General features: G+C 41.2%; 1 protein-coding gene across 1 annotated transcript; it reads right to left on the reverse strand.

The window, feature by feature from the left end:
* Nucleotides 1–913: 913 nt before the first annotated feature.
* On the reverse strand, nt 914–7,755 carry SRSF3 (serine and arginine rich splicing factor 3). Its single transcript, XM_037146228.2, has 6 exons — nt 7,625–7,755; nt 5,521–5,728; nt 4,404–4,538; nt 2,220–2,258; nt 1,902–1,988; nt 914–1,744 (listed from the first exon to the last, which is right to left on the reverse strand). The coding sequence occupies exons 2-6, from the start codon at nt 5,724–5,726 to the stop codon at nt 1,717–1,719; spliced, it is 495 nt and encodes a 164-aa protein (XP_037002123.2). The 5' UTR covers nt 5,727–5,728; nt 7,625–7,755; the 3' UTR covers nt 914–1,716.
* Between the last annotated feature and the right edge of the window lie 13,010 nt (nt 7,756–20,765).

Genomic DNA, 20,765 nt, shown 5'->3' on the forward strand with positions numbered 1-20,765 from the left:
CCAAACTGGCTAACAAAACTCTTATAGTAACTTCAGAACCTGTAAATAGGCTCATACTGAAGTTCACTGACTACCAATACTCCCTTAGGATGCCTATGACTCTCCTCTCATTGACATTTGCATGACAGGTAAAGGGCCAAAGAAAGAAACACGCTTAGGACCTGTATCTTATAAAATATCCTTATAGATTCAACTCAACACAATGACTGCTTTTTTCACAATGTCACAGTAATACAAAGCAATCATAAAATAGCACATTTAAGGAAACTAAGCCACAAGACTGTTGTATTATGATTTAATCTAATTGCACAAATTTTGAAATTACAGCTCCTCTGGATTTTTAAGAGGAAGGTTATGCATGCCTCCATACTCAAGTCTGCACTGTTACATTTGAACCATATAATGAGTTTTACATCATAATGGATCAATTTAGAATTCCCATGCAATACCTCAAATTATATAAAATGGAAGCAGATTTTTAAAGCTTTGTGGAAAGTTCTCATGCTAATGCTAAAAGCCTTTTAATGGGTAACTTTGGGTTATAATGTACTAGGTTGCTAAATTTGAAAATTTAGTCACTGAGTTTCATGGACTTTGAACTGGCTTCCACCAAAACGAAACAAAAAACCCCAAAGTGGAAAGAACTAACAATCACTTAGGTGACAACCAAAAATTTCCTTCATTTTAAAGGCCTCAATTTTGTTTTTTGTAAGATCTGTTTAATCAACTACTTTCCATGGGACACGAACTATGGTAATAGTGGGTTGGACTATTACACAGTTATGCTATTACTTTATTAATTCAAAAGCACTTTACAAGAAAATATAAGTATGGCTTCCAATAGGAATGTTACACCTGAACTTGATACCAAGCTCACAGATTTTAGTTTTGCAAGGAAAAACAGGCTTTCATGTTAAACAACAATTTGTAACCAAAACTTTAATCCCAAGGATTCTCACAGAACATATTACAAATGACAGCATGAAAAAAACTTTTGCACAGTAACTCAAGGTTCAGCTCTACAATGTACCCTTAAACTGTCAGGACACTGGTATCTTGAAGTCTCAAATTCAAATTTCCAAATGAATAATGTTACAAAGAGCTATGTATTCATATACAGCAATCACATTAAGAAATTTATGACCTAAAGCAAAGAAAGGTAAACTAACTTTCTTGAAACTTCTTAGGTTCTATACTAACTGGACAATCTCTGCCCAGTGTAAAGACTAGTCGGATTTTTTTAAACCTCTAATCTAATTTAAGGGTGCAGCTTTAATTTTTCCTGCTGGCTTGTGTTCAGGCAGCTTCTGAAGGCTGCTTGTTCTACTACTGCTGCATGTTATATCCCAGCTATGCAAAGTCTTCAGTTCAGTTTTTGCCAGTTTAGTTGCCATAATACTATACATCACACTCTAGCTGGGAGGAGTTAAGAAATTTATTATCAGTCTATGCAAGACTAAAGTTCAAAGCAAAACCAATTCTGCTTAAGGGGACATTGTAAAGTAACAATTCTTGGTATTACATGCCTCATATGATCCATTTCAAACCATAGAGAATTACATCTTTATGTGACTCTTCCAAGACAAAGGTGAACAGCTAAAACATCTTAAGAATGCACCAAGCTTATGAAGTCTCAAACAAAACTTGAATTTTCTGTACATACTCCTGTCAAATGAAGTTATTTCCTGTACACCACTCCTCTTGAAAACTGGTCTTCTATTTCCTTTCATTTGACCTAGATCGGCTAAAAAAAAGAAAAAAACAAGTTCCAACTGTAACTTGGGGACAGTGACAAAACATCAAAACACTTTTATGGTAGAATAGGCTTAAGACACATTTCTGTTTTTAACATATTATGTATGCAAGGTCTTAAATGGTTCAAGTCATTAAAAAAAACTTACCTACGAGACCTAGAGAAAGATCGGGACGGCTTGTGATTTCTCTCCCGAGACAGTGATCTCTCTCTTCTCCTATCTCTAGAAAGGGACCTGAAAACATCAAGAAAAGAAAAATAAGACCATTAAGGATTAAACACAACAAATACTTCTAGTAAGTCTTTGAAAAGTAAGAACTGGTTCATTCTTACAACTTAATACTGGTTCCATGCAGCATTTCACTCATTACTAAAGCCAACACCTATTACCATTAATCAAATCATTTGGAAAACAGCTTAGTAGTTAACACTGCCGTTTCCGAGAATGTGACCAAAAATCATTTACCTGCTCCGGCTGCGGGAGAAGCTTCTCCGTCTTGGAGATCTAAAAGCAGAAACAGGGAAGTTAGGCTAATTGCCAATTAGTATTTATGGCGTGAGGCATTTCCCAACTTTTCAATCTCACTGTTGGGCCCAGTGAATGTGCCGGAAGAACTGGCACCCATCGTCCAAAAAAAGAAAAAAAATAGAAAAAAAGGCACAGAAGGATTAAGGAACCAAAAGCTCAACAAGTGAAAAGCAGGTATTCCAACCATGGACTCACTTTAACAAAGAATGCTTCACAGCAGATCTGTCCAATGCAAAACTTCATGTCAAACTAACTTCAGTACCCAAAACACCACACCAAAATGTATTCCCACAAGTAGTTCCAAAAACAGTACCATAAACCAGTATTTGGAACCCATGCAAACCTGTTAAGTCTATGACAAGACTTAGGTACCAGGTGGATAGTGTAATTTTGTGAAAACGCGGTAGGTGTAAATATTGATGCCATTAAGTGCTTACATTAGAACTGCATTTGTGATCGTCACATTTAAGAGTGTGTTTAGACTTATCAAAATTACCTTAGCTTGGCCCGCTTCACCCCCAAATTTTTAAAATTTTGAAAACTGTTAGTAAAACCATTTAAAGGTGATAGGAGTCAACAAAATTTTGCTAGAAAGGAAAGCTAAATCTGTTAGTTATTAAAATTTTTAGTTTGGCATCTCACACATGCAAATAAGTTTCATTTGAAGGTCTAAGTTACGAGTTCCCTATCACCCTTAAAAGTTTTATTCAAGCAATATATATGTACATTACCATTCAATTATGCACAGCCAGCCTTTGATCCAGAAAAAAGAATTACTTTAAGCCGCTTACTCCTTATTTTAACCAGCAGTAAACTGTATTAAGCAGGAAAAACTTACTAGTTTTGGGTTTCAACAAGCTAGAAATGGTGAGGTGAGGCTGCCGGACTGACGGCCAGGAAGAATTTGCTGAAAAGGTTTTGCCAGATGTTGCGTTGGATTTAGTTGGTTGGCGAAGGGGGTGTTGTGGATTTTTCCTGCTTTTTTGTTAGCCGAAGGCTGCTGCTGTAGTTGTTGTGAAGACATTTGGTAAATAAACAGCTGAGCTGATTGGCCAGGAATGTGTGGGCGGTCGAGGTGGCTGCTGCCGATTTGGTTAAGGTTGGAGAGAAGGCTGAGAGAAAACAGCATGCTCGGGAACCAAAGGGCGGTGCAACCTGACGACTGGCCATGCCTGGGTCATGTGAAACGACACCAGCCAAGCTGAAATGGGGCGCGCTGGTCACATGACGCTGAAAGGGCTAGTTGACTGGCTAATGCAGACTCAGAGGGTGGTGAGAAGAGACATGATGGTGACTCTGTAACGGGGTTCATTTTTATTAATAGATGGACCAAAAAGCACAAAAAAAAATGAAAAACAAGCCATCAGTACAACCATCTATTAGCTAACAAATACTCTTTATTATGATGGGCAACAGTGTGTTGTTTTTCAAAATAGCAAAAGGGGCAAGATTTTGAACTCCTATCTCCTAGAAGGACTTCACTCACCTGTAAGAGGTAAATTCAGTCCTACAGAAACTATTTTGGAGGTTTGAGGAGATGTGGAGTTAGCATCCAGACAACACTGCCTGGGCCAAGAATGATGCCATTTTCAATTATAAAAAAACTGATTTCTTTTCTCTTCTATTTGGGTTTGAAGAATAGATGACTGGGATTACTTTTTTAGCCCCCTTTATTGGTCAGTGACTTAAAGTTAGTTTCAGAAAGATTTCTATTTTACCAGTTGTAACATTAAAACAGCTGCCTGATTGATAAATATTACAATCGTGCTAATAGAAAACACATTTTTGTGAAGAGCTAGAGTTGAATGTAATGTTTGTCATTATGGAGTCAAGAAATGGAAAAAGGCCTAAATTGATGTATAAGGGAAGACTTGGAAAGATGCAACTAGAAGATGAACTAGAAGATAGATCCAAGATAGAAGTTACTGACTACCAACATGAACCTAAAGACAAAAGCCAACACTCAGCACAACTCACATACCCCGAACTATACCCAGCAATGTTTCATATAAACCTCTGATTCTTCAGTAAGTTTATAACCCACCAACAAACTTTTAAGAGAAATACCTGCTCCTATTAGCTACTCCATTACACCAAACCTCTAAACACACTCTCAAGTACCTGCGACGAGGTGGAGGACTTCTTCTCCGATAATCATCTCGAGGGCGACGACCCCAAGAGGGAGGTGGGCCACGATTTCGACTTCTCTTTTCACCATTCGACAGTTCCACTCTTACTCGGCAGCCACATAGTGTTCTAGGACAAAAACATTAACTTTAAAGCAGCCAAGCTGACTTTCTAAGAGATGAGTTAAATATAAAAAAAAAAAGGCACTTCTAGTTACCTTCTTAGCAAGGAATACTTTGATCTTACCCTATTATACTTGCTTGTCTTTCCACCCCCCACCTGTGTCCATGTAAACAGCAATAAATGGGACAGAAGATTTTTGGCCATTTGTGTCACCCCTCCCCTTCCATCACTACACAATAGTGTGACACAAAAAATGGCAGTCACCATTAAGTTTAGATATGCCATTATACTTGGACAGTGATTTAGGAAGAGGTGGGGCCCTGAAAATGTTTGCTTTGGATAAGGGAGCTTTTTTATTCAGCCAACCCTCATATAATTTATAATTTTAGGATCTTAAGGGTTAAGAGTTTTCCTTGGTTTCACGAGATCCAATGGTTTCAAATGCCAAGTAAAAAGGGCAAAGGCAATACCTGTTCACTATTATGACTCAGGTATTACTGGTCAGCCAATAACAATCATTACTAAGGAAATCTGCTACACACTCCACACTTCCTAAAAGTGGTGTCAAACTTAAGATAATGGTAAAACCCCCAAGAAACCTTAATTCAGCTACGATTAGTTCACAGCCTTTCTTACTTACAGAAATAGGATCCCACAATTGTTTTTAGAAACAATTCAAAGTTGAGAACACAGCTGACACTGTAGAATTCAAGTTAAAATGTTCTGACCATTTTTTGGATGCAGCTACCCACTCACCAAAAACTATTAAAAAGTCTATTATTTTCTTTAATGGGCAACTGAATAAAAAAACTTACTAATATCTCAACTGTTCAATCCTTTTTTTAATGGCAAATAAGGTTTATGTAAATCTCCAGTATCAATTTCAGATACTTAAGAAGCCACTTAGGACCACATACCCCTAGAAATTTTAAACCTTAGAAACTCAAGCAACATATTTTCTGTTAGTATAAAACAATGATTAAATTACCTCCCATCTAGCTCTCGGACAGCATCGGCTGCATCTCGGGGATCTTCAAACTCAACAAAAGCAAAGCCGGGAGGGTTTCTAGCAACCCACACACTTCGGAGTGGTCCATAATAGCCAAAAGCTCGTTCCAATTCAGTCTTGTTACCGTTGTTTCCCAGATTACCTACATAAACCTTACAATCCAAGGGACAGGAATCACGATGCATTTCTGTTTGAAAAAAAATGTAATATTTTACCCAAATAATCTACACAATGAAAAAGAGCCTTAGGAACAATTGCCAAAATACTAAAACCAAAGGAGTAAAATTATCACCCTTGAATCACCCATTTCTGGGGTATCCAACCTTCTGGCGTCTCTGAACCACATTGGAATAAGAGTTTTCTTGGATCACACATTAAACACAATGTGACACAGCCCTGGCTGATGTAGCTCAGTGGACTGAGCACGGGCCTGTGAAGCAAAGGGTTGCCGGTTTGATTCCCAGTCAGGGCACATACCTGGGTTGCAGGTCAGGTCCCCAGTAGAGGACACATGAGAGGCAACCACACATTGATGTTTCTCTCCCACCCCACTTTCTCGTTCCCTTCCCCTCTCTCTAAAAATTAATAAAAACATTGTGACACAATCACACACAAAAATCTCATCATATTTTAAGTAAATTTACAATTTTGTGTTGGGCCACATTTCAGTCATCCTGGCCACATACAGCACAGGACCCAAATAGTACCGGTAAGTGTGAGGAAACAGCACAAATTGCTTGAGGGAAAAAAGCCTCCTTGAAAAGTGAGGAGAAAGTAAACACTGAAACACTGGAGGAACATTTAGTACAGTATGGAAGCTGAGTTGTGGGCTTCCCATGTTATCTCAACTAATCTAAAAAATAAAGCACTTCGACAAGGAGGTAACCTGCTCAGAAGCAAATCCTGAAGCTCAAACCCAAATGAAACAATGCAAAGCACAATACATTATAACTAAACCACTAGAAAAGAGGTAAAAATGTGCCGTGTAAGGTACATTAAAACTTAACCAGCTTCATACCTCAAGCACCAAGGCGAAATATTAAATTTTTTAGTCAACCGCAAAACGATTATTAGCGCAAATGTCCAGCAATGGAAAAGCAAAATCGATTATCCATACAATAGATTACTCAGAAAAAGCACTTATAAATGCTACAAACATGAACGCAAACATGCTAAATTATAGAAGCCGGACACAAAAGTATGTTACGATTCCAACCATTATTAATGTCCAAAACAGGTAAATCCAGAAAAAGATCAGTGGTTACATTTGTTGTTCAGGAATTAACTGCACTTTAAGGGCTTGTATTTAACTTCTTCGAGTCGCTAGGCAACGATCCCAACCGCCTTGCGGACTAGTTTCAATTGCATTAAAAAGCGGCCTCTTCAATAACTCAGCTCAAGGGCTTTTTTTTTTTTTTCTTTTCATAAACGCCACGTTCTTCTCACGTTGGGCTTATCCAATTAAAAAACCCCAGATACATCCTACTTGCGAGACCCCACCCTGTGGCTCAGGGTGACCGAACCGAACCACTAGTTTCAGGAAGAACTACGGCTTAATGGGAAGGTGGTACAAGAAAAATACTGGCCACAGAAAATTGGTTTAAAGTAAAAATAAAAAAAAAAAAAAACAACTAGATTCAACGTGTAAAAAGAGGTCAAATTAGAACATGAAAACAAAAGTGAGTACAGAACACTTATGTGCACCGAAATGTCCAGTCCGGATTAGTGACTTAAATCCTAGAAGCTTAAGAAAACGTGGGGCCAAAAAAGGCGCCATAAATTGAAAGACCGCGCGGCCTGGAGTACTGTACGATCACCGGCCCTCCTCTCGGCCTCAACTCTCAGCTAATTCCATACTCCGGTTCACCTCCCCCGCCCCGTAAAGATTTATAGACACCTCCACTTCAAGGCTGGGATACGGCCTTGGGTGGGCATTAAGCCCCCGCCACCGCCCCATGCTGAACGTCACAAAATGGCGGCGGCGTCTCTTTGTCTCAATCTGGCGCCGCCATTGGGCCTGGCCCCAACTCGGCACTGTTAAGTTTCATTTGTCTTTTCACGCCTTGGGACGCCAGCCTCTTACCGAGATCTTGAATTAGGGACGCCGCGGCTTAAATCCGCACACCTTCCAACTGTTCTTCCGCTCTTCTCCGCCCCGGTCCCAAGATACCGTCTCCTGCCAGGCGTCCACGAAATGGCGGACCACCGCCTTCTCCTTGCCCTAATTTATATGGCATCCTGGGATCACATGATTGGGCGGGCTCGCCCAATAAGAGTCCGAGAAGGCCTTGACGTAGCGGCTACAAACGTAAGGAACCGTCGTTGCCGGGAGCGCGCTCTGACCGCGCCGCCTGAACTGTGGAGGAGCAAGCTGCCGCGCTCTCGTGACCTCAAACCTGGAGCTCGCTGGGTGTTGTTTCCGGGATTTTGATCTCCGAATTATTCTGTCTCCTCTCCCTCATCTCCAAATAGGCCGGAGTTATTAACACTACTGCCATCATTTCCCAAAGCTCTTATTAAGATGTAGGTATTAGTTGAATTCATTACTTGATCCTCGTCAGCGGCTTAGTCTAAGACCCTCGCGTTTACAAACGTGCTTCAGAGTTGCGCCCATGGTCACTGAGTTATGTGCCCGAGCTGCCACTAGATTGTGTGCGCCACATCCTACATTTAGGGAAAAACCGGATCTTGGAAGGTCTACCCAAGTCTGGCTGGTTTCCCGCCTCTCACCCAAACTGCAGGATTTGGCAGAGACCGGTGACGGTCGTCAGCCTCTCCTCTTAAAATGCCTAATAGAAACTCAAAAGACAAATGATCCCCGTCAGCCGTCTGGAAACTCACCTTTAGCGAATAACAATAGAATGAAGTTCCTGAAGAAGATTGAATTTAAATTCTGAGCTCCCAAACATACACCAGAAAGGCACCCGTGGTTTTCTTCCCGGAGAAGGGGGTAAGGGTGGGGTCTGCAGGCCACTCACACCTTCCTGTTCTCCACTCCCTCCGGAACAGAGCAGCAGGAATAGTTAACTTTTAGGAGAGAACTACCGCAATTGTGTTAGAAAAATCGCCATATCTCCTTCTCCCGAGCAGTGAGCTCAGCTAAGGAATTTGGTGCCCTCAAACCTCCCCTACCCGCTTGCAGTAGAGTCTGACTTATCCATTGCTAAAATATATTTAAATCTGCTCTCAAGAGGGGAAAAAAAAACCAAAAATAACCTGTATTTTCAATCATTAGCTGAAAGGTATGCCAATTATTTCTCTTATCTATCCTAGATGGTTTCCTTTGAAGCCTTATCTCTCTCTCTAAAAGGTTTTTATGTAGGGAGGGAAAAATAACGCGAAGATTTAACCAAGGCTGAGCCTTCCTTTCCTCACTTGTAAGATGGGAACTGTGGGATATGGGAATTTCATATCATGGAGGAGGCAGGGGAATGGGAAACTCCAGTTCCCAACTGGGAATTCCAGTTGCTGAGGTAGGCCTTGTGCTGACCTTCTCTGGGGTGTTGGGAGTGGGGAGGGGTTCTAGTAAACCCTCTTCTTTACTTTTTTTCTCTTCTTTCATTCTCTGAATGTTTTTCTCTTCTGCCTCACTTATGTTTGCCTTTGCTTGCTCCTCTCCCCTCTGTAAGCTTGTCTCTTCTTTATAATTTTTTCTTCTGCCAAAGCCAAGTCAGGTAGTACTGGATTTGGACTGTCTGCCCCACTGCCAGTTACTGCTAAAGTGTCTGGAAAAGAATTCCTTAGATTGCAGACTAGTACACCCACTATGGAAAACAGTATGGAATTTTCTAAGAAAACTAAAAATGGATCTGCCTTTTGACCCAGCAATTCCACTGCTGGGACTATATCCTAAGAACCCTGAAACACCAATCCAAAAGAACCTATGCGCCCCAATGTTCATAGCAGCACAATCTACAATAGCCAAGTGCTGGAAGCTACCCAGGTGCCCATCAGTGAATGGATCAAAAACCTATGGTACCTTTACACACTGGAATTCTATGCAGCAGAAAGAAAGAAGGAGCTCCTACCCTTTGCAACAGCATAGATAGAATTGGAAAGCATTATGCTGAGTGAAATAAGCCAGGTGGTGAAAGACAAATAATACCATATGATCTCACTTTTAACAGGAATCTAAACAACAAAACAAACAAACAAAATATAACCAAAGACACTGAAATAGAAAACAGGCTGACAGTGACGAGAGGGGAGGGAATTTCAGGGGAAAAGGGGAAGGGATTACAGGAACAAGTATAAAGGACATGGACTAAAACTAAGGGGGGTGGAAATGGGAGGGAGGTGGGGAGTACGGGGGGGGGGGGGGTGGGCTGGGATGGGAGTAAAAGACAGAAACCTGTACTTGAACAACATTAAATAAATTTAAAAAAGAAAAAGAAGAAGGGAAGAACCCCTTAACCTGACAGGATTAGTTCCCTCTCTGTAATATGGGATAATAATGCCAGCCTTGCAGGGTTGTTAGGTATTGTTGCCTCCCATGGGAACTTCAGCTTTTGTCTTTAGTGCTGCATCCCCAGGGCCTGGAAACAAACCTGATACACAGCACAGGCCATCAATACATATTTGTTTAATTATTTTTTCAATTAAAAGAAATACGTGTGTAAATCACCTGGTACAATCTTTGTTCAAAAAATGCTGACTCTTTTTAAATGTTCCTTTCACATCTCAGTATCCTATCCTTTCTCATCATTTTTTCTGTTTTTGTTTTTGTGTAATACTAGTCTAGCATGCATCGTTCAATGAAACTCTCTTAATTCCTCCAACTGTATTTGTGAGTAACATGTTGAACCTCCTGTTATCCACACAGACTTTCCATCTTCTGCTAACTGCAACCAAATGAATAATCCGTTTACATTCTGGAATATTTCAATGTTTCTGATTTTTTTAAATTACATTTTATCATTTATGCTATTAACAGTTGTCCCAATTTTTCCCTTTGCCACCCTCCACCCAGCTCCCCCAACCCCGACACATCCTCTGTTCCTTTGATTTATTTGACTGCCAACCATTCTTGTCCAGATCGTAGAACCACAGGAAGCTTCAAGAGGACCTATCAGAATTTCTTGGTAGGGACCAGCAATGAGAGCATGTGTTGTAGTGAACATCTCTTGATTTTCTTGGGGGAACTAACTTTCTCACAAGTAGACCATGTTATCGATTCAGGGGTGGCTGGGCCCTACCACCCACTTTTTCGTGGGTAGGGACATGACCATACCTGGTTAATTAAATCATTCCGGTTCTTAGCCCCCACTTTCATCCTCATTAAAAATGATGACTAATGCAGCCCTGGCTGGTTCCCAGTCAGGGCACATGCCTGGGTAGCAGGCCTGGTCCCCAGCAGGGGGCATTCCAGAGGCAACCACACATTGATGTTTCTCTCCCTTTCTCCCTACCTTCTTCCCCACTCTGGAATAAATGCATAAAATCTTTTTTAAAAAATGACTAATTCAGTCAGTACAGAGGTGTGCTCATTTCCTCTGACTGGTGGGATCCTGAGTGAGGGCAGCCACCCTGTTTCCAGAAGAGCAGAAGCAGCCTGTGGTAGACCCAACCTAAAAGCAGGGAGAGCTGAGAGATGGGGAATAAAGAGCCCTGGACCTGTCCCTGAAGAAGCCCGAACCTAGTTCCACTTTTGGAATTCTGTTATTTAAACATACAAGTTCCCTGTCTCTTCCCAAAACTTGCCTAAGCCACTTCAAGTTGACTTTTCTTTCCCATCAAGTGCATACAGAAAGACCCCAAACATAGAAATTACTCTGGCACACACTTTCTCACTATCTCAGGTTGAGAACCACGGCACTAAGTTATCTTCCAATTCTAAAAAATTCACCCATTACAAGTAAACTAAATACATTTTCGATTTAAGGGGAAAAAAGTTACTAATAGCCGAGCATAATACCTATGTATAATAATTTATACTTTAAATAGTGTGGTTAACTTCAAGGAAAATCCAATAAGAATATGGAACATAACAATAGTTCAGGCCTGGCTGGTGGGGCTCAGTGGATTGAAAACCAGCCTGTAAACCAAAAGGTCACTGGTTAAGGGGGTGCAAGAGGTGACTGGTGTTTCTCTCTCTCTCTCCCTCCCTTTCCCTCTCTTTAAAAATAAATAATAAAATCTTTTTTAAAACTTAGAAAAACAATAGTTCACTAACTACTTGGTTCAATGTCCTGGCAGGAAGCAGATAGCACAGTCAACAAAGGGTTGGTTACAGAGGTATGGGCAGGATTAGAGAAACCCACAAAGGAAGGTAGGACTCCCAGAGGCAGCTCTTAGGCCCAACGGGGCAAGAATGAGCAGGGTTACCCAAACCAGACAAGTGCTGTAGCTATGAAGAGAGGCCATTATGGCCTTAAGTAGAGGAACTGTGGCAGCCTTCTTGTGTGTGTGTGTGTGTGTGTGTGTGTGTGTGTGTGTGTGTGTGTGTGTGTGTTGGGGGAGGGGGGTTGTTGTTTGTTTGGAAAGGAGCAGGATCAGAGGTGGAAGGACTGGACTACTCTCTCCTCCATAGTCCCATCGTGTAGTCGTACCTCCTATAGTCTAAAGCCATCTGGAAACCTGAGAGCAAGAGAGCTGGGTGACACAAGCCTAGAGGTGAGCCTCCCAGGACATAGAGCAGAGAAGACTGGAAAGCTAACCTAGGACCATGCTCTTTAGTACAGAAGCCATTAGGCACACGTGGCTGAGTCTGAAATGAGATGTGTTATATTGGGTTGGCCAAAAAGTTCATTTGGTTTTTTCCATAAAATGGCTCTAGTAGCACTTAGTTGTCTTTAGTTTCATTTGAAACAATTTTGTTAGATTGTACTGTGACAGGTGTCATATCATCATGCATTTCTTTTTTTTAAAGATTTTATTTATTTTCAGACAGAGGGGAAGGGAGGGAGAAAGAGGGGGAGAAACATCAATGTGTGGCTGCCTCTCACGCACCCCCTACTTGGGACCTGGCCCAAGCCTAGGCATGTGCCCTCCTGACTGGGAATCGAACTGGTGACCCTTTGATTCACAGGCCGGCACTCAACCACTGAGCCACACCTGCCAGGGCAGCATGCATTTTTTAAAAAAAGCTTATCTAAATGGGTGAATTTTTGTGTAGCCATTTAAATATTGGAGATGAAATAAAATACACAACATTTTCAGCATATTATACTTTATTATTTCAAGAAAGGTAAAAATGCAACTGAAATGCAGAAAAAGATTTGTGCACTGTATGGAGAAAGGATTGTGACTGATCGAATGTGTCAAAAGTAGTTTGCAAAGTTTAATGCTAGAGATTTCTTGCTGGACACTGCCCCACAGTTGGTTGGGTAGATCAACTGAAGTTGATAGTGATCAAATTGACACATTAATTGAGAACAATCAATGTTATACCACACAGGAGATGGCTGACATAGTCAAAATATCCCAATCGATAAAGTTACTGGTGAAAATGAAAAATTTGTCTTTTATTTTACAGAAAAAAACCATACAAACTTTTTAGCCAACCCAGCAAGTATAAAATACATGCTGGGTTTCAAACAGTATAAAAAAGAAAAGAATGTAAAATATCTCAGAAAACTGTACTTGAACAACAATTAAAATAAAATTTAAAAAAATAAATAAAATATCTCATAATTTTTAAAAGATTTTATTTATTTATTTAGACAGGGAGGAATGAATGGAGAAAGAAAAAGAAAGAAAGAAAGAAAGAAAGAAAGAAAGAAAGAAAGAAAGAAAGAAAGAAAGAAAGAAAGAAAGAAAGAAAAACAATGTGTGGTTGCCTCTCTCACATCTGCTACTGGGAACCTGGTTCCCATTCCAGGCATGTGCCCTGACTGGGAATCAAACCAGCGACCCTTTGGTTCACAGGCTGGCGCTCAAACAACTGAGCCATGCCAGCCAGGGCTTATTATACATGTTTATATTGATACATGTTGATATAATATTTTTGATGTATTAGATTTTAAAACTATATTATTAAAATTAACTTCATCTATTTCTACTTTTTTAACCGTGGCTATTAGAACACTTAAAATTATATGTGTGGCTCGCATTATATTTCTATTGGGTAGTGTTGCTCTACCCAAAAAAGGAAAATAACCACACACAATTACAACAAATAATCATTTAAAAACTCATTTTAACTGCACAGTTTTACTTATATGCGGAATCTAAAAAAAAAATGAACAAATGAAATAAAACAGACTCATAGAAACAGGGATGGTTGCCAGAAGGGAGGTGTTGCAGGGGGGTGAGTGAAAAAGGTGAAGGGAAAGAGCCAAAATATGCTAAGTTTAAAGATGGAGGTATAGGTAGATACTCTGTGCCTCTTTGCACAACCAAAAGAGGCAGTAATAAATTCAAAAACAATAAACAACCAGAACTGCCAGAAAACTGAACTGCATGGAAGTCCAACAACCAAGAAGTTAAAAAAGAAATTTTCATCCAGACTGGTAGAAGGGGGCAAGACGGGCGGCCAGGGCAGAGGACCCACAGCATGGCAACAGCTGAAGGACCAGGGTGCGAAGGGGCCGGCAGAGTGGGTGGTACCACATCTGCATGCAGATAAACTGGGAGGAACAACTGCGGAGTGAGACAGACTACACAACCCAGGGTTCTAACAGGGGGAAATAAAGCCTCAAAACCTCTGACTGAAAAAATCTGTGGGGGCTGTGGCAGTGGGAGAAACTCCCAGCCTCACGGGAGAGTTCATTGAAGAGACCTACAAGGTCCTAGAATGTACACAAACCCACCTACCTGGGGAAGTAGCACCAGATGGGCCTAATTTACTTGTAGGTAGTGGAGGAAGTGACTGCAAGCCGGCTGAAAGCAAAGCATGTGACACTGTTCCCTCTCAGACCCCTCCCTCACATACAGTGCCACAACACAGGGACTTGGGTTGCCCTGCACTAGCAAATACCTAAGAGTCCGCCCCTCACTACATTACAGGCATGCCAAGACAAGAAAAAAAAAAGGCCCAAATGAAAGAACAGATCAAAGCTTTAGAAAACATACAACTAAGTGACAAAGAGGTAACCAACTGATCAGATGCATAGTTCAAAATACTGGTAATCAGGATGCTCACAGAATTGGTTGAATGTGGTCACAAATTAGATGAAAAAATGAAGGCTATGCTAAGTCAAATGAAGAAAAATGTACAGGGAACCAATAGTGATGGGAAGGAAACTGGGACTCAAATCAATGGTGTGGACCAGAAGGAAGAAAGAAACAATCAAACAGAAAAGAAGAAAGAAACAAGAATTCAAAAAAAATAAGGACAGGCCTAGGAACCTCCAATACATCTTTAAATGTTCCAACATCTGAATTATAGGGGTACCTGAAGGGGAAGAAGAAGAGCAACAAGTGGGAAACTTATTTCAGTAAATAATAAAGAACTTCCCCAATCTGGCAAAGGAAATAGACTTCTAAAAAGTCCAGGAAGCTCAGAGCGTCCCAAAGAAGTTGGACCCAAGAAGAAACACACCAAGGCACATTATATTTACATCACCCAAGATTTAAATGAAGGAGAGAATCCTAAAAGCAGCAAGAGATAAGGAGACAGTTACCTACAAAGAAGTTCCCATCAGACTGTCAGCTGAATTCTCAAAAGAGACCTTACAGGCAAGCAGGGGCTGGAAAGAAGTATTCCAAATCATGAAAGGCAAGGACCTACATCCAAGATTACTCTATTCAGCAAAGCTTTAATTTAGAATAGAAGGGCAGATAAAGTGTTTCTCAGATAAGGTCAACTTAAAGGAGTTCATCATCATCAAGCCCTTATCATATGAAATGTTAAAGAGACTTATCTAAGAAAAAGAAGATAAAAAATATGTACAGTAAAATGACAGAAAACTCTCAATTATTAACAACCACACCGAAAACAAAACAAAACAAAAACAAACTAAGCAAACAACTAGAACAGGAACAGAACCACAAAAATGGAGACCACATGGAGGTTTATCAACGGGGGTAGGAGGGAGAGAGAGAGGGAAAGGGTACAGAGAATGAGTAGCATAAATGGTAGGTAGAAAATAGATAGGGGAAGGGTAAGAATAATATGGGAAAAGTAGAAGCCAAAGAATTTATACGTATGACCCATGGATATGAACTAAAGGGGGGAATGTGGGTGGGAGGAGGTGTGCAGGGTGGAGGGGAGTAAAGGGGGGAACCTGGGACAACTGTAATAGCATAATCAATAAAACACATTAATAAATAAATTAATTAATCAACTAGAAATAAAAATAAATAAGGAAATATGTATACCTGAAATGATATGATGTTCTGAATTTGCTTCCAAATAATACAGGGATAGGGTAAGTGGTTTGAGGATAAAACAAGATTGACCATGAGCTGGGAATTGTTGAAGCTGGGTGATGGATAAACAGGGTTCATTATACTTTCCCGTCTACTTTTGTTATATGTTTTAAATTTTCCATAAAAATAAGACCAAAAAGTAGGGTGGGGGAAGGCAGAGAGAAGCCACAAGAGAAGAGCAGGAAGAGGAGGAGAAAAAGAATAATTGTACTCTCGTTGTCTTAATAGCAGAGTATTTTATAGATTACTGGACACTTACATTCAGTAATTCAGAAGAGACAGGTTAACTCCTAGCTTCTTCCCTAACCCCTTTCCTGCCAGCCACACATCTCTGCCTGCCTCGAGAGGGACGCCCGCCTGGCACAGAAGACAATAGATATTCATAAAAAATGAGTGTGAAAGCTCTCATTTCCAGACCCGCTTTGGTCTTAGAGCAGAGAGAGACTAAGCTCCATGGGGACCACTGGCCACCGCCCCCAGTCCCTTTCCAGCCCACCAGATCTAGGTAAAAGTGAAATATACCCAGATAAAGTCTCACTCTCCAGATAACCTGTAGCTTGTTTCATGAGTTTTGTTGTTTGGTTCTGTTTTTCAGTTTAAGGGGCAGGGACAGCAAATGAACACTGTTCATATTGGTTATAGTTCACAGTTCTATAAGGTTATATTTTCTCTCATTCACCATGTTGTGTCCTGGGAAAGTTTAGTCCTCTCGGAGTGTGTCATAGAATCAGAATGCTTGGGAAACACTGAATCAGCAAAGAGGAATTCTGTACATAAGAAAAACGGGCAGGTGGACATTTTGTAGGTTTTAAGAGGATTCACTACTATTCTTAACTCTCCCCCCCCCAAAAAAAAAACACCTACAAGACCCCATACAGGTAACAGAGCAATGCAGACATGATGTTTTTCAAATAGTGTGTGTTTATATATATTGAATAAAAAGTTAAAAAAATTATATATCAAATTGATAGCATTTACCTCTATATGATAAGATGGCTGAGGATTTTTAGCTATTTGTTTCTCTGTGTGGTCTAATTTTCTATAATTATATTTTAATGAAAATTAATGAAGTATCTTTTTACTGAAGAGCCAAAATACCTAAAATACAATTTGCCTTTAAAGCTTTCATTTAAAATTGGCCCTCAGTTTCCAATAATCCTCAGTTAATTATCTAATCTCTTTCTAGTTTGAGCTATTAAGTGACCCCTAAAGTGTGTGAGTTAGCTGAGAGCATCTGAGTCATTTTGTTCCCCTCACGCTGCCGCCACCAAATGTTTCTCCACACGCATCAACCACCACCAACCCACCACACACAATAATTTCCACCCTGTGGTTTCCTCTGAAATGTACCTGATTTATAAAATGTAATCGCAGCACTTGAAACAAGTGGAAACTGGAATACAGAGAGGTTAAGTAACTTGCCCAAGATTGTACTTGTCAGGGATGGAGGTGGGATTCTGCCCCCAAGCCTGGACTTGAGGAACAGAAAGCTGCAATGCTCAGAAATTGTGGCCATTTGGAAGGATTGTGTTTAGCATTTCTGGGTTTGTGTTTGTTTTTTCAGTTTCCGACATTCCTCCGGGAACCTCAAGGAACAACATGTTACATGAGCAGATGTCCTCCCTCGTTGTGCCCCCCCCCTCCTCGGGCGCTCAGTTCTTGAGCCTCCTTTTCTGATTTCAGCTCTACCCTCTTCCTGCCTTGGTGGCCCTGAACTTTAATGCCTTCCTCAGTGTATTGCCTTATTTGGTTCTAGAGCCACAAAGAGGTCTGGAAAAGGATCCAGGCCAGATTAAAGACTGCTTGTGCAGCTAGGGGTTGAGAAATCTTTTTTCAGTGACTCAGGCTCACACTCAGGAAATCACAAACACAGGGAAACAAACTTGGCCTCAAAAGCAACTACCAGAAGCAACTGAAGAGGGCAGAGTGGAGGGGTCAGTATGTCAAATGTTAAATGTGTGTTTAATCCTGCGTTTTAAAATGGACTTGTCTTCATTCAGCTGTCCTTCCTTCTTTCCTGAGTTTCTGCAGTTTGCACATTAACCCAGAAACATTTAGGTAGCAGGTGCCATAGCTATCATAATTTACCATGTGCTAAATTGTGTAGCCTTTACAACATTTACAGCTGATTCACACTGACTCTCTTCCTCCTTCTCCTCCCTTCCTCTTTTAATTCTGCAACTCCCCCAAAGGAGATGTTCTTAGTATCTCCATTTTATTAAAAAACTGAGGCACAAGTGGTGAAATCACTTGCCCAAGGTCCCAGAGCTCAGAGTGACTGGAGCACCTGTAGCCCCCTGTAGTCAGGACGCTCACCACAGATCCACACTGATGCGGAGCCCCCAGGTGTCTGCATCCTTCTCACTTGACCTAAGGCATTTCAGCCTATGGATCCCTTCCTCTTTCCTTTCTATTCTCGACCTTCCAGTTTTGGAGTTCCCAGCTCTGGCTCCTTTTCTCAGTGCCCTTCATAGTATTTCTTCCTCTACTGCTCGCTGATGCAGGAGCCCTTGGCTTCCCTCCTGGTCTCTTCCTGGCTCCCTGTGTATCTCTGTTCATAAGGGACCTAAGTTCTTTGCTTTATCTTTGCTGCAGTGCTTATTCCCTTACTCTTGAGCCATGTACCCAAATGCACGTGCTTTCTTCCTATCCCTCTAGAGTACCTCAAACTCCAGTTCACTATCTTTCCATCACTGACTCCTCATCTGAGTCTCTCTGCCTCCAGGTCATGCTTCACTACCGTGAGTCTCAGGGCCTTCTTACCTGGCCCTACTTTTCTCCTAGTTTTTCCTTTCCAGAAGCAAGTACCTCCATATACAGTCCATATAGATAGTACCTCCATATACATAGTACCTCCATATACAGTCCCTTTTGCCGGGAATGCCCTTGCCTGGATTTTTCAAACTTTTGATCCCAACAGTAAGAAATACATATGACATCACAAACCAGTGCCCACAAGTATGTGACCCAATGATAGGCAGGGTCTAGGCTGTCTCAGCTGTGGTTAACAACATGATGTTCATGCTCAAGTTACTGTACAGGTGCCAGGTCACACTTACTGGACAGGCATTGGCCTGGAGTGGGTCTGCCTCAGGATGGACTATAGTGTGTGGGCTTTTGACTTTGTGTAGGAAAGATTTCACAATATGAGTACAAGTAATTTTTAGAATATGCTTATTAAGTCTAGGGACAGAGAAACAAAGGGAAGACTTAGGGTAAAAGAAGTAACAGGAGTGAGCCAAGGCAGGGCTGCTGTTAGCTCACCTGGTAGTGAGAGAAAAGGGGGCCCTGGAGACAGGATCAGGGGGAAACCCGGGTGGAGCTGCCACTGCCCCCTGCAAGTCTCCTTGAGACTCCTAGAGTTTAAGAAGAAATAAAAAGTTCAGGCTTCCACTCAAGATGGAGGTGTAGGTAGACACTCTTTACCTCCTTGTACAACCATAAGAAAAATCACAACTAACCTCAAAACAAAATACACAGAGCTGCCAGCAAATCAAACTGTGTGGAAGTTCTACAACCAAGAATTTGAAGAAGCCATATTCATTCAGATGGGTAGGAGGAGGGGAGACAGGGAGCCAGGGCAAGGAGGAAGTGGTGTGGTGCTGGTGAGGTGACGGTGGTAGCTGCAGAATGGCTGGTTCCACATTCATGTGTGGTGGATAAAAATTGGCAGGGACACCTTAGGAGCAAGTGATCCCAGCCCCAGGCCAGACCACACAGCCCAGGGTTCCAGCGCTGGGAAAATAAAGCCTAATAATTTCTGGCTATAAAAACCAGTGGGGGTTGGGGCAGTGGAAGAAACTGCTGATCTCTTCGAAGAGTCCCTTTAAAGGGCCTGCATGATCCTAGAACGTATGCAAACCCACCCACTCTGGAAACCACCACCAGGGCAGCAGCTAGAGGAGCGCCTGTCACATATGAGAAGGAGGGTGAAATGACTGGAAATGGGGCAAGTGCCCAGCAAGCCTGCAGAAGCCGAGCAGCAGCACTGTTCCTTCTTCAACCCCTCTCCCACATTCAGAGCCACAAAGTGATGAAGCGTATTGCCCCACCCTGGGGAATACCTAAAGCTCTTTGCCTTACAACTTAATAGGTGCACTAAGACAGGTAGTCAGTGCAGCTCTACCTAATACACAGAAAGAAACATGGTGAGGCTGCCAAATTGAGGAGACAAAGAAATATGGCCCAAATGAAAGAACAGAACAAAATCCCTGAAAAAGAACTAAATGAAATTGAGATATCCAAGCTATCAGATGAAGAGTTCAAAACACTGGTGATGAGGATGCTCAGAGAACTCACTGAATACAGCAAAAGCGTAAGGGAAGGAATGAAGGCTATGCTAAGTGAAATACAGAAAAATCAACAGGGATCCAACAGTGAAGGGAAGGAAGCAGGGGTTCAAATGAATAAGTTGAAACATAAGGAAGAAATAAACAATCAACTAGAAAAAAATGAAGAAGCAAGAACTAAAAAAATTAGGAGAGAATAAGAAGACTCTGGAACATCTCCAAAAGTGCCAACATCCAAATCATAGAGATGCCAGAAGGAGAAGAGGAAGAGCAAGAAATTAAAAACTTATTTGAAAAAATAATGAAAGAAAACTTCTCTAATTTGGTGAAGAAAATAGACATACAGGTCCAGGAAACACAGAGTCCCAAACAAGGTAGACCCAAAGAAGACCACACCAAGACACATCATAATTAAAATGGCAAAGGTTAAAGATAAAGAGAGAATCTTAAAAGCAGCAAGAGAAAAGGAGACAGTTACCTACAAAGGAGTTCCCATAAGACTGTCAGCAGTTTTCTCAAAAGAAATTTTGCAGGCAAGAAGTATTCAAAGTGATGAAAAACAAAGATCTACAACCTAGATTATTCTACCTAGCAAAGCTATTATTTACAAGGGAAGGGCAGATA

The sequence above is a fragment of the Artibeus jamaicensis genome, unplaced genomic scaffold (assembly GCF_021234435.1).
Source record: "Artibeus jamaicensis isolate MK-2021 breed Jamaican fruit bat unplaced genomic scaffold, CSHL_Jam_final contig_1803, whole genome shotgun sequence".
Lineage (NCBI taxonomy): Eukaryota > Metazoa > Chordata > Mammalia > Chiroptera > Phyllostomidae > Artibeus > Artibeus jamaicensis.